At 42.8% G+C, this 25,281-nt stretch overlaps 1 protein-coding gene across 4 annotated transcripts in view; it reads left to right on the top strand.

Moving 5' to 3' along the window:
• The window catches only part of LOC124982609 (putative tetratricopeptide repeat protein 41), a 76,836-nt gene that overhangs the window by 7,878 nt on the left and 43,677 nt on the right, over positions 1–25,281 (top strand). For all 4 annotated transcript variants that reach the window (XM_047549538.1, XM_047549537.1, XM_047549539.1 and 1 more), the window contains 6 exons: positions 3,950–4,954; positions 8,336–8,516; positions 10,536–10,750; positions 18,080–18,240; positions 19,128–19,569; positions 22,069–22,308. In XM_047549538.1, coding sequence (XP_047405494.1) covers positions 4,168–4,954; positions 8,336–8,516; positions 10,536–10,750; positions 18,080–18,240; positions 19,128–19,569; positions 22,069–22,308 — 2,026 coding nt within the window. In that variant the 5' untranslated portion in view covers positions 3,950–4,167. The remainder of the gene's footprint in view (positions 1–3,949; positions 4,955–8,335; positions 8,517–10,535; positions 10,751–18,079; positions 18,241–19,127; positions 19,570–22,068; positions 22,309–25,281) is intronic.

Genomic DNA, 25,281 nt, shown 5'->3' with positions numbered 1-25,281 from the left:
TGAACATGTAACCAAATCAGTCCATCCTAGTTTGTACCAACTGGGTGGTAACTGTGGACAGGTGGGGCATGGCTGGAGGAGATGGGTCACTGAGGATATGCCCTGGAAGTGTGCAGCTTCTCCCACATTCTCTGCTTCCTGCCTGCCGTGACTGGAGTAGTAGTCTCCTTCCGCTGGGCCCTTCTGCCTGATGTTCTGCCTCACCTCGAGTCCAGAGCAATGGAGCTGGCCAACTATGGACTGAACCTCTGACATTGTGAGCCCAAATTAAACTTTTCCTCCTGAAAGTTGTTCTTGTCAGGTATTTTGGTCAAAGCAATGAAAAGTCGACTAATACAGTAAGATAGATTGTATTTATCTCTGGGAAAATGAACTTGTCTCCGTCAGTCTGTGAGCGTGAGAGTTGAGTCAATGCTGTTAAGATTGATCTGGTTTAGCTTTCATTGTCCCTGTCGTGACCTTCCCTGCAGCTGAGGCCTCAGATTCCTCTGGTGCTGAGCTGCTGCCACCTTGTGTAGGGTGGCAGTCCAGGGAGTTTTTCTGAGAGCTGCTGTCAGCTCTTGGCTTCCAGCTGTCCCACAGGTTCACTTTTCCCGGTGTCCCCTCTGTGCTCATGGTCTTCCCTGCTGCCATGGTAGACTCTGTTTCTGGTTACTTGGTGCCAACTCACCAAGCTGGAGCGGGGCTCGCTATCGTCCTTGGCCTTTCAGTGTGAGACTGGCCTGAGTGCTTTGGTACTGGGCAAGGCTCTCTTCCGGGTTCCTGCCTGGCAGGATCCCCCCAGGATCTCCCCCAGGCATCCAAACTCTGTGTGTGTGTGTGTGTGTGTGTGTGTGTCCGTGTGTCCAAGGAGGCTAGAGTCTCCTGCCCCTCGGGGAGGTGTGTTAAACCTCTGCTTGGCATCAGCACTGCGTCCTGAGCTCAAGATGGTTTCCTGCTTCTCCCAAGGGTTAGAGGAGTTTTCCTTCTCTCTTGCCCCAGCCACAGTTGGCAGTGGTTCTTGGTCTGTGCTCAGAAACTGTGCTCTTCTCGCATTGACTTAAGGTCTGTACTTTGGAGAGGGTCTGGGGGTGTGAGCAGGGCTTCTTGCTCTCCCATGGCACCTGCCAATCACTTCCTATGGGCCTGCACCACCAACAGCGCTCTGTCTGGTCTCCTGTCCCTGTCCTCAGTGTTTTTTCTCCCATGGAACAGGGCTTGTGAGCTTCCTTACGTATGGACTCCTCTATTCTAGACCCTTGGACTCTCGGCCTTTAATTCCTAAGAATTGATATTTGTGGTTGATGTCCTCTTCCTTGATTTGATGGTAGCTTTTCTCCTATGCTCTGCCACATGTGTGTCACTTTATGTGTCCCATCTGTCCTTGAAGGGACTTGTCCCTCTTTTGAATCCAGTTTACTTGTTTACCTTAGGACCTTTCTGATCAGCTCAAGAAAAATTTTAATTTTATAGTCATTCTGGGTTTTTCTCATTATTAGGGTGGTTGAAGCAATCTCTTGGATTTCTGCATCCCAAGGAGGAAAGGAAACACCCAGAAGTCTTTTGATACACTTTATTATTTCCCCTGTTATGGTGAAGATCCTCTGAGACCAGCAGATCTGGGATGTGGGTGTGGGTCCCCCCCAGGAGGGAAGCAGAGGTTATCTTGCTTTCCTGTGGGAACTACCTAGGTCTTCTCAAAAGAATCTCCCAGAGTCTGTACAAGAGGTCTAGAGTTTTCAGGGTTTAAGCTAAACTGTGTCTGTGCATGGGGAGGCAAGGTGAAGCCCTTTCTTCACTGCTGAGGCCAAGGGCCTGTTACTATTCTATGATATTGTTAAGTTTTCCATTATCAGCCAGGATCCACAGAAGTCCCTAGAGAGTATGGCTTTGTATTCTCTTACTGCTTTATAGATTTTAAAAAATCACTGTTTTTTACAGGCATTCAATTCTGAGTTCCTTTTCATGATTTTATGTTTATTCTGCTTAGAATTGAGCTTTGTGGATCTGTGGGTGTACAGGTTTCATCATATTTGGAATTTTCTTAGGAGTTGTTTCTTCAAGTATTGTTTTCTGTCCTTTTCTCTTTCTCCTCTCCTTCTGGGTTGCCACTTTGAGAACCCTTGATATTGCCCCACATTATTGAGGCTTTACTTGGTTTCTTTCAGTCTTTTTGTCTTGCCTGTGACATGTACTTCAGTTTACATATTTTTCATTCTTTTTTTTTTAAAGAATTTAACCTTTATTTTTTATTTATCTGTGTTTTATGTGGTGCTGAGGATCAAACCCAGTGCCTCATCCGTGCTAGGAAAGTGCTCTACAGCTGAGCCACAACCCTAGCCCCATGTTTTTCATTCTCGTATTTCCAATTTCACTGATTTATTTTTCTTCAGAAAAAAAATTTTTTTCCTTGGTAATGAGAATTTAACCCAGCCTTATACTGAGCTGCATCCCCAGGTCTCTCTCTCTCTCTCTCTCTCTCTCTCTCTCTCTCTTTTTTTTTTTTTAATATTGAGAGAGGGTCTTAATAAACTGTTTAGGGACTCACTAAGTTCCTGAGGCTGGTTTTGAACTTGTGATCTTCTTGCCTCACCCTCCCAAGTAGCTAGGATTACTGGCGTGTGCCACCATCACAGAAGGTGAATTTTTGCAAGGGCAATAATCTATCTCTAGTTTCCTATGTGTCAGATGAGAGGTCTATTAATAAAACAACCGTGGTGTTTATTCTGTCATCTTTTAGAAACTTTTTTGGTAAAATGGTGTGAGATTGTGGGATTTTTTTTTTAACTTTTTTTTAAAGTTGTTTTTTTTTTTAACTTTGACCTTTATTTTTGTTGGTTTATATGTGGTGCTGAGAATCAAACCCAGTGCCTCACACATGCTCTACCACTGAGCCACAACCCTAGCCCCAGAGATTGTGTTTTAAATTTTTTTTTCTAAATTGTTACCTATTTATTGTAATATTGCTCATAGGGTAGGGTTTTTCTGCCCCATTTCCTAAAAATGAGTTTATGGATTTTCATGACGGAGAGTCTTATCTCTGTCACATGGTAGCATTATCATGTTCGTGTTCTGGAGTCAGGCTGACCTGGGTTTAGATCCTGGATCTCCTTTTCTATTTGAATGACTGGACATGTTGTTATCCTGTCTGAACTTTTGTTTCTTTGTCTGTAAAGTAGGAATGCTATTATTTTCTGTCATAGGATTGTTGAGACAATTCAATGCAAAAGAGTTAACACTTTTAAAAAGTTACTGTGCTTTTAGAAAATTGCACTATGCTTGTAACATCTTGTGTTCTTCCACAAGTAAAAGCAAAAACATAACCAAAAAGGCAACATTTGGTATGGAAATGAGTTGTATCAAGAAAAAGCTCATAAAACCAGGTAGTTATATCTTTTTTTTTTAACATCTTGCAAGCATAATGTTAGAGGGTGTGTTTTTCCATTAACTCAGTAGAATCAAATTCTAGCACATGTAGGTGAATGGAATGATGTGTGAGCCTGTAGAATTTAAGATTAAAAAAAAAAAATCACCAAATTCTACCAGATTCCTAGAGCCAGACTTCCTCTCAGCTGCCAGCCACATTTTTGGTCTTGAACCTTCTGATAATTTTGATTTGTTTTTCCTGTGCTGACCTCCATTTTATACCTATATTCGTTCTTGCTTCTGGTCACAGTCACAAATCTTCCTTGGCTAGTTCTGTTCCTACATGCATTAGGCTCCTTCTCTGAACTTCTCTTCCTATAAATCAGCAAATTGAGGTGCATAATTTGCAGATTCATATGGGGCAAAAGTAGCAGTTAGCTAAGAACCCCTAGGGGGTGGAATGGGAGACTGGGGGAGAAGGGAGGCCTGGTGTCCAGCACCCTCTCATCTTCTTGTGCTCAGTTCTTCAGTAAAAGCTTTGGGGGAAGCAAGGAGATGGGATCTCCCTGTAATTCCAAAATGATTATGTTTTTTTCTTTTTCAGTACTAACAATCAAGATTTTTTCCCGGACTCTGACCTTCAAATGGTGGACCTCTCTCATCCTCAAATGATGATACAAAGGAACAATATTGGGGAAAGATTTCCATCTGTTCATAGCAAGCATAATTAGGAGAAAGACTTAAAAGCAGTGGAGATTGGAGGCTGCCCCAGGATGAAAACTGTCCTATTTTAAGTGTGATGTCTTCCCTGAGCAAAGTGAAATGAACCAGAAGGCAAATGAGAATGTAGAAAGAGACACCCAATTCACTTTAAAGCCCCAGAAACCCATTCGGCCTTACATCTGCTCTACTCTGAATGATTTTCAAGAAGAGAGGAACTTTTTGGCAACCAACATCTTCCCTCAGCTTAATGAACTCTGCCATTCCCGGGGTACATACTTCAAAGCTATGGACCTGAGATGGTCAGTCTTGAAGGCCCAGAAGTCTTTGCCAGCCAACCTGTTTAGACAGTGTTGCTGTCTCCTGTCGCAGCAGCTGAAGCTCTGTCTCGACTATGTGAACAGCTGCTTTCCCTTTTTCATCTGCATGTTGGGTCAGACCTACGGGGACTTCCTTCCTGACCACTCACCTTTCATGTTCTCCAAAGCAACAGACCTGTCAAGTTTATCCAAAGCAGAACAGAATCTCTATGTGGCTGCAAAAAATGGTTATCCTTGGGTCCTAGAGACTCCCAACTGCAGCCTGACGGAGTTTGAGATCATCCAGGCAGCATTTCGGAAGCAGTCACAATTTCAGTATTTTTACTTCAGGACCAGGACTATGCTGCTGAAGATTTTAAGTGGCGAAAAGGAGGAGAGTCAGTCCTCAGGTGCTCTGGTGAATGAAGAGGAAAAATTGAAGATTGGAAGGCTAAAGGCCAAGATCATTAGTAAAGGGCTTCCCGTCAGATTTTATAAAGATCTCCATGAGTTGGGTGAACTGGTTTTCAAGGACTGGTCGGCTGTAATAGAAAAACTTAACCCGGTCACTTTAATGGTCAAAAATATCGGTGAGTGAATGTAGAGACATAGGTTAATGTTTTGTATGTCTTCCTAGGAAAGGAATTTTTAAATGATTGAAAATATTCCTTAAGCATTTAATATTATGCATTTTATGCAACATGTATTTTTCCATTTTGAAGATTTTTGAAACTGAAAATGGGAGCTAGATGGGTCATGGAGGAGGAGTTAGGAAGTTAAAGAACTCAGAGAAGACCCAGAATATCTGGAGTTAATGTGTAGATCTAAAGCAGATTCTTGACCAGTGCCAACATTATCCTGTCCCTGCTAGACATTTACCTTATCTGGAGACATTTTTGGTGGTCATAATTAGGGGAGAGCTCCTGGCATCTGGTGGTAGAGGCCAGAGTTGCTTTCCATTCTCCAGTGCACAGGACAGCCTCTATAGTAAACATCATCCAGCGTGCCCTGTCAGCAGTGCCAACACTGAGAAACCCCGAGCCAAAGGGAAGAGAGCTTTCTTAGTTGGTGGTTTGTGTATATTACTACATTCAATCTTTAAAGTTTAGCCCTGCAAGGTAGGTATAATAATTATGATTCTGCAGATAAACAATTGAAAGCTGCTACATAGTGGTCAAATGACTTACCCAGGTCACATAAGTGACCAATCCAAGATTTGAACCCACAGCCCTCTGATTCTAAGATCCATGCCTGTTCTCCTTTATCTTAACTCCTTAGAGTGTAATCCATGGACTATCGACTCTGGAGGCTTGTTAGAAATGCAGAATCTTAGGCACCATTTCAGGTCCTCTCAATCTAAATTAACACGATGACCAGGAGATTGAATGCATGCTACAGTTTGATGAAGCACTAGCTCATATCAGATTGCCTGTAAATGAAATGATTAACTTTATTTTTGAAAATGGTGTTTTGAGAATATGTGCCAAGATAGAACAGGAAGAGCAATGTCAAAATATGGTAGAGAATCTTCACCTAGACAAACTTTAGGAGGGATCTGTGACACCCCTAAAATAATATTAAAAATGGAATTTTTGTATGCATGTATTTTTTTTTGGAGGGGTGAGAATATGGCTTGTGTCTTTGATCAGATCCTCAAAATCTCAAAAGATTCAGTGACTCCAAAATGTTATGAATTACTGATGTAAGGCCTAATTAATGTGGGGGTGCAAAATGGTAGTAGATGCTTTCCGGGACCAGGTGGGCAACAGTCCGTATAATATGATAGCAAGCAGATGGATGGGAGATGAGCCACAGAATATTGACCCACATAAGGTCATTCAAATTCAGTGCTGGGTGTGGCATTGAAAACTCACCTGTGCTAATCACACAAAACTCTGCCTACAAGCCAAATCATTCTGGACCCTGCAGGGAGAACATTGTTATCAGTCACAGTGCTTTTGGTTATAAGAGATTCCAACTGGCCTCCACAAAAAGGAACCTTATAGTACATATAACTGCAAAACCCAGGATTCAGTCTGGTTCTGTTCAGTCCTCATCCAGTGACTCAAATGAGATTACTAGACTCTGATCTTTTGGTTTCTCAGCTTGGCTCTGGTGTTCTGATGTTGGCTCAACTCCTTGACTTCTCCCTCATAGAAGGAAGATGACTGTAGCACTCCAGTTTCAAGTTCAGCAGAACTGGCTCAGAGTCCTAGCACTGAGCCAGTCTGTCTTTGATTGGCCTGACCCAGGCCATGTGTTTGTATTTAACTCAATCACTGTTGCCAAGAAAATGTGATGCTCTGATAGCTAATCCTGGATCATAGGCTGCCTCTGGAATGCATGTGGAGTGTGAACTGAATAACATGCATTGAGTTTTGGGAAGGGTGGGACTAGTGCTGTTACTAAAACTACTGTAGAGTCAATGAGTGTTGGACAGCCTAAAAATATCTCAAATATTTACTGTAGGCTTGGAATTTTAGATTCTGACTCTAGGCATGTCCTTAGAATCTTGGATTTTTCAGTTCCAAGCTGTGTGAATTTGAGAAAATTACTTAATACTGGTAAGCCTTAGTTTTGTTTATAAAATAGATTGACAATAATCTCCTTGCAAGCAATTACACATGCGAAGCAACTAAATACAGTGCCTAGCACATTTCACAGAGTAAATAGCCAGAGTAAATAATCAGTGGGTTCCAGAATAACATGGACATTTGACTGAAATGTTAATATTATTTTACTAATCACAATCTGGATCACATTCTTTGATTAATATTCACTAATATGTATAAGAATCAACCTTTTCTGTGTACTTGGGTTAAGGTCACCTTATTTCTCCATAGTATTCTTCTTGGTCTTTGATTTTTACTCTTATTGAAAGATTTATTTAGGGTAGCAATAAGCCATTTGTACAGCTGGTGAATGTAAGACAGTATAGAGTTATCAGATAATATTCTTGATCCCTAGAAATACCTGAACTTGGAGATACCTCAGCTTAATGGGTGAGGTTCAAGATTAGTTCAAGAGACCCATTGGACTATAAGGTCATCCCAAATTCTGTCAAAGATCTTGAAACTTGAAGCTAACCTTGGCAGGACTGTAGGTCTCCATGTCTGTCCTGGCACTAACCTGAACCACAGGGCAGTCTAGTTAATAAGGAGTCAAAAGGTAGGTGTCTTAGAAATCTACCAGACTAACCTATCTTATGTTTCTTTTCATATACATATGAAAAGAAAAAAGGTGATCTAGATACAGAGAGGCAGATTCCATATATATATATGTATATATATGTGTGTGTGTATATCTATCTATCTATCTATTTATGAAATATATATATATTGATAATAGCCTTCACCCTCCCCAAAAACGAGACTGGGGAATAGGAGTGTCTCCAGAGACAGAAGGGCATTTTAGCAATCCAGAACCCCCCTGACTTGAATTAGGTAGTGATTTTGGAATTATGGTAAATTGGAACTCAAGGGAACCAGAAATCATCCAATTTTCTGACCCTCCCTCTTATCAGAGTTTAAGGGAACCTGCTCAGTGGCAGAGCTGCACCCATACCCATGGTTATCATCTGTATTAGGGCATCTTGCCCTAGAAATACTCCTCTAAGCTGTGACATAGCTAGACATATCCCATAAAACTGAATTAGATAACTATACTTAGTTAACAGTTTGAAAGATTACAGAACGTATCTAACTAGCCTCTTTTTTCCCCTGGACATTCTTAGGTCATGAAGTATCCTAAGTAGGATTCTAGGCACAAATAGCTTGAGGAAGATTAAATTGTTTGCCTGTTGTTTTCTTTCATTAGTACACAGAATGGGCTGCGAAACACGGCGCCACCATGGGAAAAAGGTGATCTAGATAGAGGCAGATTCCTTGTTGGGCACTTATAGTAAGCCTGTACAATTGAAAATGTAAAGCTATGAATCTAAGATCTTAAAACTTATCTCTTTGACTGTAAAGACTACAGGCACAGCTCTGAACGTTTCTATCATGAGGAGTTTATTGAGAAGTGCAAGCAAGTGTTTGTGTCTTCCAAGGAGTCAAACAGGACCTTTGAAATCTTGGAAAGATTTGCCTTAAAGGATGTGGAACTTGATTTAAAAAATGCTGCACCCGATTCCCATTTAGACTCTGTTCTCAGGTAAGATGTGAAGAAATCCAGAGTCTTTATGGGGCTGAAGCAAAACAGTCTGACTTTTGTAAATGTGATCCTCCAAATTTGGAGTGTCCACCTTCACCTCCCCCATTCTATGGACATCCCATCCTAGAAGAGAGACCCTGGAAAAGCTAACCCTGGATTAGATTTCCTTATCAGATACCACTCTGCTTTTGCAAAGCTTTTTTGGTATTTCACATACTTTCTTCCAGTGTCCTTAAGAAGATTACAAACTGCTAGAGAGCAGAGCATCTGCCCTTTTTTCTCTCCCATACATCAAAGTCGATCTAAGTAATTCTAAGAACAATGGCAGGGCTTTAAGGAGAAGAAATTAAAATGGAGAATACGTACATTGCATTTGTATAGTGGTATGTAATTTACAGCTTCCACGTGTATCATTAGCTCATTATTATATTTACATTCAGATATTCAGCCTGCACTTATCAAAATGACATATCATTATTTGTGTTTATGTGTAAGGAGTCAAGTTATTGTTCCCAATGTATGTACTCCATCACTTGTTTCACCAGTGTCTTCTACAATAAAACCTCCACTCTGGATGGTGACATGTTTTTACCACCCATAGTTGTTGAGAAGTGGATGCCAATGTAAGAAAGCTTGCGTTGTCTGTGAGGTCCCTCCTGGTCTTATTCCTAGAAAGCAGGGAGGTTCTTGTTTTTCCATCCTTATCCTTCTGTTCTTAGCATGGGTCTCATTTAGTCTGCACAAGTTTTACAGTTTGAAATAAACCCACAGTAGTTGGGATGGTGATGCACTGGCTCTGCCATTACTCTCCCAGGCTCAGCTGCCACCAGTGCCGTCCACTCAGAGCTGCCAACTAGTCTGTGGTTCTGGGAATTCATGCCAAGAGGAAGAAGACTTATTTGGCTAACACATCATAACACTCAGTCAGTATTTTTAAGGTTACAGGAGAAGCACACAGGTTATGCATTTTAAATGTGAGACTTGAAGAGACAGAGCCACAGAAACTGTTGGCTCCATGACGCCTGGGGATGAGAGTAGTGAGGGTGGCCCTTTATGGGTGCAGCGATTCTCTTCGTGGTGCTGTAAATGTTCTGGAATTAAAAAATGACAACTTTGTGAATATAATGAAAATGACTGACTTGTCTACTTTAAAACAGGAAATTTTTTGGTATGTGGATTATTTCTCACTTAGTTTATAATTTTAAGTATTTCAGTGTGAATGAGAAATCAAATAAATTTTATTGCAAATGAACAACTTAAATTGTTGGGCCCAAGAAAATACAGCAATTAAATAAGTCCTTTTAGATTAGTTGTGTGAAAACATTCAGGGCTTTTGCTTGCTTTGCCATTTGGGAATGATGTTCTGTACTGTACGTTCCTGAATAGTGTGTGTAGGTCAACAGACGAGGGTGGTTTTTCAAGTTTCAGAGCAGTGTCTTAATTATCAATCAGCTAGACCAATAGTCTCATTTTGAAAAGGAGCCGCAGATTGCTTTGCGGTGTTTTCATTTTTTATTTTTCTTGAGAGGAAGCAATTAAGACCCTAGCCTTAAGTATGCGGATGCATCATATTTGCATTTCGGGCTACTTCTCAGTGTGCCACTAATGATGATAATTGAGTTGAATTTCTGACTTTGTGATTGGTGGGAATTCTTGGGGTATGAGTGCTTCAGTTTTTCGTTCTCTTCCGGTGTAGTGTTATCCCGAGGACTAGCCTGGTGGTAGTGGAATGAGAGCAGTGGGCTGGGGCGGTAGCCTTGGGTTCATACAGGACAACCCCAGGGTGTGCGTGTGACTGCGGAGGCCCTCCAAGTTACTGTCTCTCTACTCTCCTAATTGTACATGTGTCGAAGCCAAAGCCCAGAGGGTGAAAGACTTTGAAACAATTGAGGCCAACTTTGAGATTAGAACTTCTTATCTCTTGTAGTCAAAATGTATGCAGGACAATGTCTTCCCTCCTCTCTTCCTTGGTAAATAATCTTGACTACATTTTATCCCCCCCCCCCCCTTTTTTTCTAGAATAAATCCTCTTCCAGCCTCCAAGTCTATTTTGCTCTTGTCTGGAGAACGTGGCTGCGGGAAGTCCACTCTGCTTGCCAACTTTGTGAATCATTTCAGAAACAAGTATCCGAGCGTGTTGATCATCCCTCATTTTGTGGGAAGCACCTGTGAGAGCAGCGACGTCATGTCGGTGCTGCATTACTTCATCACAGAGCTGCAGCACAGAAAACACAGTAAGAGTCAGACTCCCAACCTTCACTCAGAAGTGCCTGCCGCGGTAGAAGTGAGAGGTTCTCTCTTCTGCCCGTGCACCTGCTGTTCTCTTGTTCTAGTATAAACCCCATATTATCCCACCCAGGTATCTACCTGCCTCTTCCCTCACAGACCAGTTATCTTCCTCTCTCTCTCTGCTCCTTCCCTCCCGCCCTCTGTGCCCCAAATATTAATTGAGTACCTTTGTGTGGCCAGGCCCTCCAGTGAACAAAGTAGACCAAAGCCCCTGCCCGCGTGGAGTTCTCGTTAGCTGGGAGGGATTAGGACAAAGAATGAACTGAGTAACTAAATAAAAGATATAGAAGTGTGTAGTATGAAGAAAAAGCAGAGAAAGAAGGCAGGCAGTGAGCACACGCTTGTGTGTGTGTGTGTGTGTGTGTGTGTGTGTGTGTGTGTGTTGGGGAACTCTCTGGGGAATAGGAGAAAAGAACATTTACATAAGTACCAGAAAAGAGAGGAGGGAGGGGCAGGTAGCTTTGCTCAGGAGACAAGTGCCACTCTCCTGGGTGAACATGCCTGACAACCCCTGCTCCTCCTGTTCAATTCAGTAGCTATGTATGAGCATGTTCATTTACTCATTCATTCAGTACAGAGTATTTATTGGTTTCCTGTTCTGTACAAGACACTTTTTGGGGTTCTGGAAATATAGGAGTAAATCAAGTGGCTAAGGTCATACATGGCTCCCAGGAATACAATGTTCTAGTTGAGAAAGGCAGATATCAAGTAAATGAGAAACATACCAAATAATAACTAATGCCACATTGAATGAGGTGATGAGGTGACAGGGTGGCTGTTGAGGTGGGAATTCAGGGACTGTGTCTCTGTCTTAGGGTAACTCCAGCTGCCGTATCAACTAAATTCCATTGCGCGGCATCTCAAATGGAAGGTTATTTCTTACTTGTGTAAACTCCTGTTTGCGGCTCCTGATTACATAACCAGTAGCTTTCCTCCATGTGGCAGTTTGGGGACACAGTTTCTTTCCATATAGAAGCTGTGTCACCTCCAGGGCCTCAGAGTCCTGTGCTTTTGGCTAGAGGGAAGGGGTAAAGTGTAGGGTAGGTGACCTGTTCCCTAAGTGTCAGCCTGGAAGAAACACATATCAGCCCCACTTCTGTCTCTTGGCAACAGTTTGGCCAATGGGGAATCCTACAGAAGGGGCAGCATGAACTTCTGAGGGACAGGTAGCCATCTGCTCTGCCACACCTGGAAACAAAGTTTACTGATTTGAAAAGGGAAAGGGGGTGTGGCCAGAAAGCAAGGGACAGGGAGGAGCCTCCTGTCAGGTGAAGCAGGAGGTGAGGGTAAGCTGCTTCCCTTCAGGTTTGCAGGCCCCAATGTTAGGTGTGGATTCTATTCAGCAAAATGAGAGGCCAGTGGAGGGATTTAAGTAGGGGAACGGCATGATTTCATTGATACAAAATCACTCTGTTGTGTAGAAAATGTAGGGAGCAGGCATGGAGGCGGGGATGTTGTTGGAGCTGTCGCGATGGTCCAGGCAAGAGCCGGTGGTGCTTGGGAGGGGGCAGCAGTGGAGGGGAGGGCTTCAGTGCTGAGGAGTTGGCTGTGGGCTTGACAGAAATAGAGGAACTGCAAGCAACTCCCAGCTCTTAGCCTTAGGAGACTGGGTGGGTGGCAGGTTTGGAGGCCAGCCACGTTCTGCTTGGGAGGTATGATGTTTGAGGTGCAAGGTGTGTGCCCACTGGTGATGACAATCATGGGGTCAGTGTTCTTATTCTGTCCTGGGAGCAGTTGAGGAGCCTGACCACCTATTTGAATCCTGCGCCACTACTTCCTAGCTCTGTGGCCCTAGGTGAGTTATTTTAAAACTCTCTGGCTCAGTTTTCCTGTTTGTAATAGGTGGATGATCGAAAAGAACATGTGCTTTGCCCATAAGATCAAGTATGAGCATCAGGGCGTTTAGCTCAGTGCCTGGCCTCCAGTGAGCACTGATAAATACCAGCTCTTCGGCTGAGGTTGTGGTTCAGTGGTGTGTGAGGCACTGGGTTTGATCCTTAGCACCACATAAAAATAAATAAATGAAAGTATTGTGTCGAACTACAACTGAAAAATAATTTTTAAAAATACCAGCTCTTCCTCTTATTAGGTACTGTCTGCATGTGTCTGACTTTGCCTGCTTGTGGGAGTTCCTCTCTCCTCATGCAGGAGCTTCTGGGTCCTGAGTGAATACTGGGTGCCTCAGGGTGAGCCTGGCCGGGTATGTATCATCTTTGCCTGAGGGGTCAGGTGTTTAGGTTTCTTTCTATGCTTGTGCTGGGCATCTCTGAGTGCGTTGGAGTGGATCATGTGACTGTTTCCTACTGTTGCATTTCTTGAGCATGTAAAGTGGTAAAGTTGAATCAATAGAAGCAGGTGTGTCTGTCTCTATAAGACCACTGATCCTATTCTGGCATGTCCCCAGGGTGCTTACTCTGGCTAGGCTGGTGATGTAAACAGTTGAACACAGCCAATTATGATTTCATTCCCAAAGCAAATTGTTGTTTTAATGAGTGTGTTGCGGGGTGCAGGAAGCTCCTAATTAAAACAGCTGCTATCTTCCAAGCAAGCAGACAACAGTAGAATAAATTCAGGAACAGCCTATGAATACTGATGCCTCCTCTCCCTTAAAGAACACCCTCCTCATTAATGGTGGGAAGCCCAGGGGAGGAGCTGTGCTTCTGGATGACTTGTTACTTATAGCTGGGCGATCTTAGTGGTTTACTTAAGCTCTCTCTGTCCTAATTTCCCTTCCTCCTCCTCTTCCTTCTCCTCCCCTGCCCCCTACTTCTGATTGAACTGAGCTGCATCCCCAGCCCTTTTTAAAATTTTTATTTTTGAGACAGAGTTTCACTAAGTGGCTGAGGCTGGCCTCAAACTTGTGATCTTCCTGTGTTAGCCTCCTGAATCCCTGAAATTTCAGGTGTGTGTCACCATGCCTGACCCCATTTCTTATGTGTAAATTGAGAACGGGATCAATAATACCTATTTCTTAAGTCTGTGTGAGGATTAAAAGATAATACATGTAAAGAATTAAAAATGGTACCAGGCACACTGCTGCCTTTATTGTTATTGATGACGATGTTGTTATTCTTTATTGGGCTGGAGAAAGGAATGGGTGTAAGACACTCCTGCTCCTTAGCTAGCTTAGGGAGAGGATGGACCGCAATTCAAGGGAGTTTGCAGCTGCCACCGTGCAAGGCCCGCAGAGACTGCAGAGGTGAGGGAGACACCAGCCCCAGGGGCGTTTACATGACTCCTTTTCTGTGAGCCCAGGGTGAGGTGGATGTGGGTGCAGGAGGAGTTGCTGCTGCCAGGACACATACAGCTGGCCTGGGAGGACAGGTGCAGGCAGCACATTTGGCTCCTTTGCAGAGCTCGGTTTCCTGTGACCGTGCTCAGCTATTGTGGCCGCAGCGCCTGCGTGAGCTGTGAGCTGACCCACCCATCTGGGGTCACGTGTGGGATGCCCACATTTCTGCTCCTCCAGCCCCAACCCCTGCTGGCCAGGATATTACGAGGAGAGCTGCCCAGAGCCACCTGTGCCAACTCTCACACCTCTTACGTCTTGTAGCAGCTAGCGTCCCTTCTGTGACATGCTTTGCAGAGGTCACAGCGGAGTCACTGGCTTTCTTATTTATGTGTTTCTTGCTATGGTTTCCCCCTGGAACCTGATGGAAGTCCTGGAAAGAGAAGACTGAAGACTTTCTGAGCACCAGGGCTTTATTGATGTCTCATTTCATGCCCTCAGTAAGCCACTGTGGCATTAGCATCCCGGACTGGCACAGCGAGGCTCCGAGTGGCAGGCAAGCTCAGCTCCCTGTGGGTAGAGCAGGGAGTTCAAACTCCAGTTTCTGCTGAGCTGTGGGCCCAGCCCTCACTACTGTGTCATCGTGCTTCCTGGAGGGGTCAGAGGGAAGTCTCTGTCTTTTGGATTCTTTCTCCTGGGTCCTCTCCCAGGACCAGCAGTCAGCAGAGCTGCCGAGATGCCATGGGCAGAAGTCCTTGGCAGGGCTTACGGGGCTTGTGTGCTGGGCTGTGCTGACTTGTCAGCCTTACTTCTTGCCCTTTGCCCCACCAGTTTGGTATCCTTGGAGCAAATCAGTCTTTTCTGGCTCCATGTTTTTGTCCCTTCACTTCCCGACTACTGAAAAGCCCCCCTCTTTCCCAGGTTAGTGGACTTTTCTTCTTTTAATGCCCTAGTTAAGGTCACCCTTCTGTAAGAGTGCAAGCGAGTGCCTCTCTCCCACACCCCAGTGTTGACCAGGCAGCCAAGGTAGCCCTCGTCCATTGTTTTTTAGTTTCCCTAGAACACTGTGAGCTTGCCCTCCTTCATCCCTCAGGTGACTTCTAGATGGTTCTATCGTTATATGTCCTAATGTCGTCTTGCTGTATTTGTTGATCATGTCTTTTATTGGCCATTGTCATGCCCAGTGCACAGACATAGAAGTTCTCAGTAAATATTTGTTGAACGATGAGAAAACAGCTTTAAAAGTGAACAAGTTGGTAATTCAGCAAGTGGGTGTTTAAACATTTCACACGTTACTGTTTAAATTAGGCAACAGACCATTGTCATTTAGTAGAGACAGATTGGTCCTGCCAAAAAAAGTACTGGAAATACTTATAATCATTTCCCAATAGTAGTGATGCTGACTTTATTTTCAAAGTCATTTTGAGGAAAAATAATTGAAAAGTCACCCAAAATGTGATTTTTAAAATGCTGAATATTTATGTTAGCCATGCAAGTAGTCCTGGCTGCTTGGAGGCTGCGGTGAGAGGGTCACTTAAGCTCATGAGTTTGACAGCAGCCTGGGAAACAAAGTGAGATCCCATCTCCAAAAACAAAAACGAAAACAATCATTTATGCTTTCCTTCTGTACAAAGATATAAATCCATAAGCATCATCTTTGAGGATTTTTTTTGCCTAGAATTATTATTTTTTGCTGATGATTAGTAGTGATGTTATGCTTTGTGATTATTAGGCTATGTGTATTTTTTTGAGGTTCTCTCATGTCTGTTTTGCCTCTTAACCTCTATGCCAGTTATATGAAGGAGGTGAATGTCCTATACCTCAATATGCCCCATGGTGAGTGCTAGACATACCAAGAAATGGTAATTGCACTTAACTTGAAAGCAGACTGCAGCATAGGAAAGTATTTTAAAAGCTCCTGATGATCTGTACTTTCAGGTCCGTTCACCTCTCAGCCTTAGTTTTCTCATCTTGAGAAGATGAGACTAGTTGATTTCCAAGAGCCCTTCTGCTCTAAAATCCTGTTATTTAAGGTCTGAAATCCTAACAGTGTCCATAATTTTAAAGATTTAAGAAAAAAAAAACAACTCAAAGAATGAAGCCTCAGGATTAATTTCTACCTCGCTTTCTTTTTTGCAGTACTGGGGATGGAACCCAGGGCCTTGTACATGCTAGGCAAATGCTCTACCACTAAGTTACACTCCTATCCTTTTTAATTTTTTAAAAAAAATTTGAAACAGGGTCTCACTAAATTTCCTGGGCTGTCCTTGATCTTACAATCTTCCTGTCTCAGTCTCACAAGTCACTGGATTTCCAGGTGGGTGCCTCAGTGCCCAGCTTCCCTCTTCTCTTTCTTGAAAAATATTTTTTTCTTGTATGATACAAGCTCAAACCCTATCTGTTCTGATGCCTTCTCCTCTTTATGTCACACATCACATATGTTTCAAATAATTTTATAGTCATTTTGTTTTATACAGAAATCTTTTAACAAACCAATATGACTCTCTACTGTAACAAATATAGAGACAATAATTTATTTGAACACAATGTGTCTTTCACATGGTTCCAATAGAAGACACAGTGCTGCTATATGGAAAACTGGCCTGAAAGCAATAAATGTCATTCTGTGAGAGACTGACAGGGTGTACTGTATTTAAGACTCAAACATCACGGGCAATATTGTCAGGTTGTGATTTTCCAAAAACCACTTTGCATTAACAGATAAAATGGAATTGGTTTCTGGGTTAGGTGATTGCAAAGTTGTTTTTTATTTTTTCCTCCTTAGGTGACTCTCTGCTAAAGCATTTGAAAGTCAGGTAGATCTGGAGACAATGTGTTTGACTGCCTATGTGATAGACTGTCTTGAATCCCAAAGGACTGCCCACCTGTTGAGAGCTGCTGCTCTAAGCAACTACTATTTTTCAAATACTGGTTGTGTTTTCCTACCCCTAGGCCTTTGCACATTGTTTTGATGATATGCTCTTCCCCTAATTTCCACCTGTGAATTCTTCAGTGTTCAACCTTTCTTCATTGTGTTGGTTCTGTATCAAAATCCAGGAGACTTCAGATTCCTATTCTGCCTTAAAATGTGCCTTTCTGTGTACAGAACCCATTCCTACTTCCCTCAAGTCCTTGACTTTGTATTTTGGGCCATTTTATCTCCTCATGCCATGCATCACAGAACCTTAGCCTAATAGGAAACCAGTAAATATTTATTAACCATAATTTCTCTTAGTGACTAACAGAATCTTAATGCGTCTGTGAGACAGACTACATCCATTAATGCTGGGACTTGATTTTATAGACCCTGAGATGCCTAAATTTCTATGGAAAATATTACTTTTGAAAAATAAAATCAAGGTAGAAGTGTGTGAATTAAAATGCTTTGAAAATATTAGGTAGTTGGTTATAATTTGGGGTCACTGCTACTAGGTCACTGAATCACAGTCTGAAAGTTGTTCACCTCAAATGACTTCCTGTGCTTTTTGCTAGTTCATATCTTAGTTCTCTCTGGAAATTTTCAGAATTCAAGGTATGGGGTTCAGTACAGTGGGTAAAAGAATTTAGGATTAGTTTCATTAGGTTTAAGATGGGCCAGGATCAAAAAGATGAGGCAGTGTGCAGATATGCTGTATATGTACATTGCTGGAAGAGCCCAGGATGATGGCCATGTCCCTTAAACAGGTATCCAGTGTTAAGGAGCTGCAGAAGCTTCACAAATTACATGATCTTTCTTCCCATCTGAATCTTTTTAATGTGATCTATTTTTGCCTTTTGGAAAATGAGAGCAAATGCTTTGAATCATACAAAAATATTTGTATATAAAATCCTAAAAAAATGTATTGGAGATATCTGGTGGTAAATGTCATTACCCCTGTGGGGTTGAATATTTTAAGGAAGCTAATCAAACATGTACATGTGTGTATCAGCTGTACAGCTGTGAGTAGCTCTCATTTTTCCTCATCCCTTCTGCCTCCCTGGCCTATTAACATATTTTAGCAATGATAGAAATATTTTCACCCAATTTGAAAATTCTCTACTGCAGATACTCAGCTTGAAATGGATTTTCTTGATGAAGATTCAAACATCTTGGCCTTTTCACTTCTTGTAGAAGCGTTTATTGCTTCCATCAGTTTAAAACCATGTATACTTGTGCTAGATGGAATTGAAGAATTGATTGGTATTTATGGGATTTCAGGTCAGAAGGTAATATCTTTTTAAAAGAATCCTCTATTTTATTACTGTTTTATAAAAAGAAAACCCCATTATTTAGGATGTGATTAGTTCAGGATTGACTAATTTGAATACTTCTGGTGGGCTTGGGTGTAGGGGTTGCCCCTAGTTGTCTGGTACCTGGTCCTCTGTTGATTTAGGGCAGAGGAAATATTGGTTGTGGGAGCTGGATAAGAAGGAGGGTAGGACCCACCCTTGGATCTGTGGTCTGCGTGTGAATGGTGTATTCCAGGTACGCTGTACACTACCCCCAGGAAGTAGCTGCCTTTAGGAAAGACAGTCTCTCCCTGAGTCTGTAAGTCCCAGAGAGAGGTCAGAACGTCCTAGAACTTGGCACAATCAGTACTCAAAGCATACTCAGACCATGCCAGACTCAGGGGAAGCACACAGTGTGCAATAGGTGCTATCACTAGGCAAAGAGGTGGGAAAGGCTGTTAAAGGAATCAAGAAAAGATCCAAAATAAGGCCATTTAACTCATGATAGTTGTGTTACAGGAAGTGACAATTCTTCAGCATCACACAATGTCTTATTCAACTGAATCATTCATGTACTCTCTCAGGGCTCCTCTAGTCACTGAAGATCAGTCTTCAGAAGTGTGTGATTTTATTTAGTTGCTTGTGTGTAAGAACCTGTTTTTAGGGTCTATATTTGCACTATCAAATTCTTAACAAATAGGCAGATCCATCAAGTATGGTCATACTGAGTGTGCATTGGTATTTTCTCACCACCAAATAGTTTACTACTCAAGTACTAATAACTGTAATGCCAGCTTTACCCTATGCTTACTCCCTATATTTTCAAATTTGGAGTAATTTGAAAGTCCTTAAAGTTTTCAGATATCTCTGAATCTCTCCATCAGGCAAAAGATTTTTCCTGGCTGCCACATTCACTCCCTCCTCATTGCAAATTCATCCTGAGCACTGTCTCCTCCAGCCTGTCCTGCAAGTCCCTGTGTACCCGGCCAGACGTGATGACTATGGAACTCACCAGCATCGGAGACGAAGACACAAGACTCAGCATCTTCAGACAGCACCTGCCCACCCCCAGCCGAGACCCCTTCCAACAGGGCAGACATGCTTTGAGGAAAAAAACAAGCCTGAGTCCTTTGAAACTCACCGTCCTGGCCAGCGAACTGAGAGAATGCAGAATCTACCGCAACGAGCTTCAGTGTCTGAGGGAGTTCTTGGAGGTGGCCTCTCTTCAGGAGTTCTGGGAGTTGATTCTGAAACGCTGGACCGAAGACTATAGTTGGACTTTTAAAAGAAAAAAGGCAAATTCAGACACTGTGACTTCAGGAGAAGGTAGGCCTTGGGCAGTGTAGACACCTTGGAGGGAGTCCGTGGGGAGAAAGGTGTGAGGTGGGTGCCCACCCCGCAGGGCAGAGTCCAGGGATGGAGTTGGCAAAGAAAATACAGGATGCCCAGTTAAATCTGAATTTCAGGCCCATAAAAAAATAATCTTTTAGTAGAACTATGTCCCAGATATTGCACAGGACATACTTATACTAAACATTATTTGGATTACAGATAAGCTACAAATAATTCTTAGTTTCTAAGCATATTACAAATGTTGTGTGGGGCATGCTCATACTAAGATTAGTTAATAATTTATCTGAAATTCAAATTTAAAGAGGACATCTGGTATTTTTATTGCAAAATCTGGTACCTCTTCTCTAGTTATAACTCTCTGTAATAACTCTGAGTTAAAATTCTCAGTTTATAACCCAAAAGTTGTATGGAGCATATTTGTCCTACAAATTAGTTGGCTGTTTATGTTAAATTTAAATTTAAATAGGAATTTAGTGTTTTTATTGCTAAATTTGGCAACTCTATCTAGAGAGCATTGTTGTTAGTAAGGAGAACTGAGTTACAAATTTTAGTCAAATTTTTCAGGGGTCTGAGAAATATAATTTGATTATTTCTATAACTCAGTCTAACCTCTCTTGATTCCATAGTCCTGCTTATGCCACAAACCTAATCTAGTCAATCCAGGATAATCCTATCAATTTCATTTGTTTTCAGTCAATTCAGGATTTTTTTTTTTTTTTTTTTTCCAGTCAGGCAAAGATTGGTGTGGTTCTTGTCTCTGTCAGGTTGAGCTGAGATCCAAGGGCTGTGGGGCTAGTGTCCTTGGTTGTCATCTGTCCCTGCAGTCTTCTGCCAAGGTGGCCACAATCCCAGATGATCTACAGGCATTGCTGTATTTCCATTTTGGGCTTAGCTGGTCTGTTCCCAGCTGCTCTATGGTTGCTCTATCTTTGCTGCCCCCTGCTGACGCAGCCTCTCATCCTGAGGAAGCCCCTCTCCTCAGACTGTAGTGTGCACTCTTTTTGAGGCTTGTTATGGTCTCTGATCCTCTCCTATACCTTTTTCAGTTGCACAAAGGTCTTTTCTTCCTGTGTAGGAAAAATGTCCTTGTTAGACCATCCTGAATTGAATCTGTCTTTTGTGTTAAACAGTTTATTCCACCAGTTGGTTTTATGATATTCAATATTAATTTATTCTCTCAAATCATTGTTTCTGTTCAAAACTTGAGTTTCCGCTCTTTGTTTCTGCTATAATAGGCTTCTCTTCAAGGCAATGAACTTGAAATGGAGCAGGGTGGAGGAGGTGGGGATGTAGAGAGAAGCAGATAATATTTGGAATGAAGGTCACATTGATGAGTACAGAAATATATTGTCTTGTCATGTTTTCATCTTAGAGTCTGCATTTCTGTAAAGAAAACTGATTTCTTATTGGTTGTCCCCTCCCCTACCTCTAAGGAAGTAAAACAAGATCATTGTGCCCCTGGAAGTCACTCGAGCCAAGTGGCCTTTGTTGTACTACCCTGCATCTCCAGGATTGTATAGAAAAGTCCTGGTCTTTTCCCCCCAGAAAATGCTCCGTCCTCAGCCCTGTGCAGCAACGCCCTCTGATTTGCACCATAGAAACCAGAAGAGCTCAGCCGGCCAAGCCAGGCCACCGCCAGAAGCTTCTGTGGTAGAGACTGACCTGCTCTGCCTTCGCCTGAAAACAGAAAAGTGGGCTCATTCCCCAGTCCTAGCATTTAGAGTGGTGCACCATATTGTCATGTTTCCTGGCGGGATGATCTCTTTATAATTGGTTGATTATAAAGGCAGCAAGGAATCCAGCTGTAGAATAAAAATGTAAGGGTCGGTGGGTGATGAAGGGCTGCCTCAAGAGGTGCCTGTGGACGTGTGGCAGGAGGGCAGTCTGCAGCAAAGCCACACACCCCACTGTGCACATTAACCTTAAGGGAGACTGCTCAGCAGAAAGCTTAGTGTAATAATTAGCAGGCTTGCCAGTTCCTAACCATAGTTCAGGGTGTATTAGTTGTGATAGATAAATGATAACTTAATGGGTAGCAGTATGGGCACTAGAGCCAAATTCCTGTTACATTTGTGTGACCTTAGAGAAGTTATTTAACTTGTCTGGACTCCATTTTTCTCATTTGTAAAACAATGACCTTTACAGTATTTACCTGTAGGATAAGTTAAAAAAAGAAGTTGAATAATCATATAAAACACTGAGGTGCAGTGGCACACACCTGTAATCCCAGGGGCTTGGGAGGCCGAGGCAGGAGGATCTCCAGTCTGAGACCAGCCTCAGCAACGGAGCAGGGCTCGAAGCAGTTTAGTGAGATCCTGTCTCAAAATAAAAATAAAAGGGGCTAGGGATGTAGCTTAAAGGGTGAAGTGCTCCTGATCTCAATGCCCAGAACAACAACAACAAAAATTTTAGCATGCTACCTGACTGATGCTTGCTCTGACTTTTGTCCTCGTCATCATGTTGTCTGCATAGGGCTGGATGGCTGGGTGACCGATGCTCTGTGCTTACTGTGCGTCTCGCATTGTGGGTTGACTGAGGATGAGCTACTCCAGCTTTTGGACATACTGGGCTACAGGAATCATTACAAAGTGACCACAGTGCACTGGGCTGCTTTCCGCAATGCCACCAAACAGTGGGTCCAGGAGAAGCCGAATGGTGTCCTCTACTTCCGGCACCAGTCCCTGCGAAGTACTGTGGAGCACAAGCTGCTTGGTAAGGCCTGAGTCTGTGAAAAAACTGCTGGTTAAGAGGAAGTAGGGATTGCCTACAAGGGAAAGCTTCTCGTGGGATTTCCCAAGTGGAAATGGAAGGCATAAAAACGCACGAAAGGACTGGGGTTGCGGCTCAGTGGTGGAGCGCTTGCCTGGTGTGCGTGAGGCACTGGGTTCAAATCTCAGCACCACATATAAATACATAAATAAAATAAAGGTCCATCGACAACTAAAAAATATTTTAAAAATGCATGAAAATGATTATATAAATTCTTTGAGACTTTACTCTGATGACCAAACACCCCAGGGTTTATTCTGCCAGACCTCTGGAGGCAGGCAGTCCTGGGCTGCTCTGTTGGCTTCATTGAGTCACTGGGACCCATCTCCTTCTATATCCCTGATACACTACACTGGCTTACTTTCTCAAGGTCACCTTGTGCTCCTGGCTACTGGAATGCCAGTCATTGCGTTTCAGGCAATAGGAAGGACAAAGGGGGAGAGAAACGTATAAGAAGCTTTCCTAGAAGTTTCACACCAACATTTCCACTATGTTTCTTCAACCCAGAACTTGATTACTTGGCCACAGCTGGACACAATGGGAGCCAGGGATTTAACTGGTGCACTGCTCTCCTAAACCAAGGCAGGGTTCTGTCATGAACAAAGACAAGGGAAATAGATATTAGGTAGGAAGTAGCAGCCTCTGTCCTAACTCTAAAATCACATTCTTATCTCTAATGAGAAGGACTGCAGGTCTGCATCCATGAAACTCTGCCAATCACAGATACTGGCTTAGAAGCAGAGCACTCAGTGAGATTTACATAGAACTTCAAGTCTGGTGACTTCAAAAATCTTTAAATCCCAGCCTCTGGGAAGATTCCAAGCCCTGTGCACATTTCCTCTTACTATATTCGCTTTTACTTGCATTTTTGAGATACAGATTCTTTTTTCTCTCTCTCTCACATTGCCACGCCTGCCATCACTTCAGCTCTGTGGTGTAGAGGAGAGAGCAGGCCAGGGATGAGGTTGCGCTTGGATTAATGTCAGTTCTTCCACCCATTTGCTGCATGATGGCTTCTTTTTCAGAGCCGTTACTATGCCAGGCACTTCGCTTACTTTATTTCACTTATTTCTCATGCAACCAGAATGTTCCCAGATGAGGCTAGGAAAGTCCCCACCTGTTCCAGGTATTCCTGGGAGTCCACCAGCAGTGGCCCAAGTGCGCTCCCACCTGCTGGCTGCTGTGGTTTCCACAGTCTCTTCTGATTCCTCTTGTCGTGTGGGTGCCTCATAACTGTCCCTGGGGCAGGTGATCACTCTGAAAACAAGAAGACCACATGACAAGAGTCCTGCCCCCTCTTTTGTCCCAAGGCAGGCAGACCTTAAGGTGCCTGAGTAGACCTTTGGGTAAGGTGTCACCTGGGAGATTTGAGCGCCACTTCATGCCTTTCTCTCCAGAAATACACCTTTCTCAGGCTGTTGGGGAGCTCTTCCTGGAAAGAGCCCCTTTCATTTCTTCTTGTAACCCTGTACCTCATAAGAGCTCCCCAAAATTCAGTTTGTGAAGTCATTATTTTCTCCTCTGTTAAGTGGAGGGAATCAGCATGTCGTAATGGTTGACAGTGGGATCCTGATACCAAATTAGTGGTCAGACCTGGCATTCCTGCTTGCCGGTTGGTGACCTTGGCCACCCTGCGTCCCACATCCCACATTTATGAAATGCATGCATCTAACTCATAGCATTCTAACTTATGAGCATTTGATGATTTAATTCACATAAAATACTTAGAACAGTGCCTGATCCATAGTGAATTCTTTTTTTTTATTAGAGTATTATAATTATATATAGTAGTTGGATTCATTTTGACAAAATCATACATGCAAGGAATTTGATTTAATCCCCATCCCCCCGCTGTCCTTCCCTCCTCTCTCCCCCTACTCTCCCTCCTTTACTGATCTTCCTTTCAGTCCTTTTAAAATTTATTTTTGACTGGTACTTTCTACATATACATAAAGGTGAAATTCCCTTTGGTACATTTTTATATGCGTATAACATGATTTGTTAAATTCATTCCATATTTTTTCCTCGTTTCCTTCCTTACTACCTCTTCTCCTCCTGCTCCACTGATCTTCTTATATATTTATGATATCCAACCCCCCTGCCATAGTACATTCTTAAGAAATATTAGCCACCAAAAGCTCTTCTTCATTGTCCTGACCTATCTTCCCGTGGCCTCCTACCTGTCTATCCAAGACAGCCTGTGCAAATCAAATGGTGATCTTGAATTCTGTGGGTCTAAAGATCATTCTGCTACATTAAACAACTCCAGGTACATTTGAATCCCCCGGGACCTATTCCAGTTACACTCAGCAGGTGTTTGCTGAATGAATCTACAGCTGTTCCTGGCTGCTAAGTTTGCGGGCCCTCCGTTTCTAGTGGCTTCCACCTCTGTTGTTTTAAGAGGCAGTACTGAACCTTACCCTTTAGAGACTTCAGTGGAATCAGGAGGAGAGGACTGAGCACAGGAGAGGAGGTGTGAGCCACCTGCACATATCACCCTGGTCATGGGATAGGAGTGGCCCTGTTTCACCCTGTCCTCATCTCACTCTCAATCCTGCATACTTTTTGCCAAATAGAAATACCTTTGTTCCTACAAAGTTCCATGCTATCTCCTAAGAATTATTATTATTATTTATTTTTTTGTTAAGAGCAATGGTTCTGGGGTCTGACAGAATTGGTGTGACCTTGTGGAAGGTGCTTAGCTAAGATTTCATTTCTCACCTAAGAAATAGGGATTATAGTAGTTACCTTGAAAGCCCTGAAAAGGCTAATTCATGTAGAATTTATGTGAAGTTTAGCACTTATGGTGACCATTTGAGTCAATTGCCAATATTTCTAGCCCCTCTTCCACCATAGGAAACACTTCTAACATCCTTGTTGGCTGAAATCTTGTTATAAGTAGCCACTAGCAACATT

The sequence above is a fragment of the Sciurus carolinensis genome, chromosome 4 (genome assembly GCF_902686445.1).
Source record: "Sciurus carolinensis chromosome 4, mSciCar1.2, whole genome shotgun sequence".
NCBI lineage: Eukaryota > Metazoa > Chordata > Mammalia > Rodentia > Sciuridae > Sciurus > Sciurus carolinensis.
The sequence above is the reverse complement of the archived record's forward strand: the minus strand, read 5'-3'. Positions and strand labels throughout refer to the sequence as shown.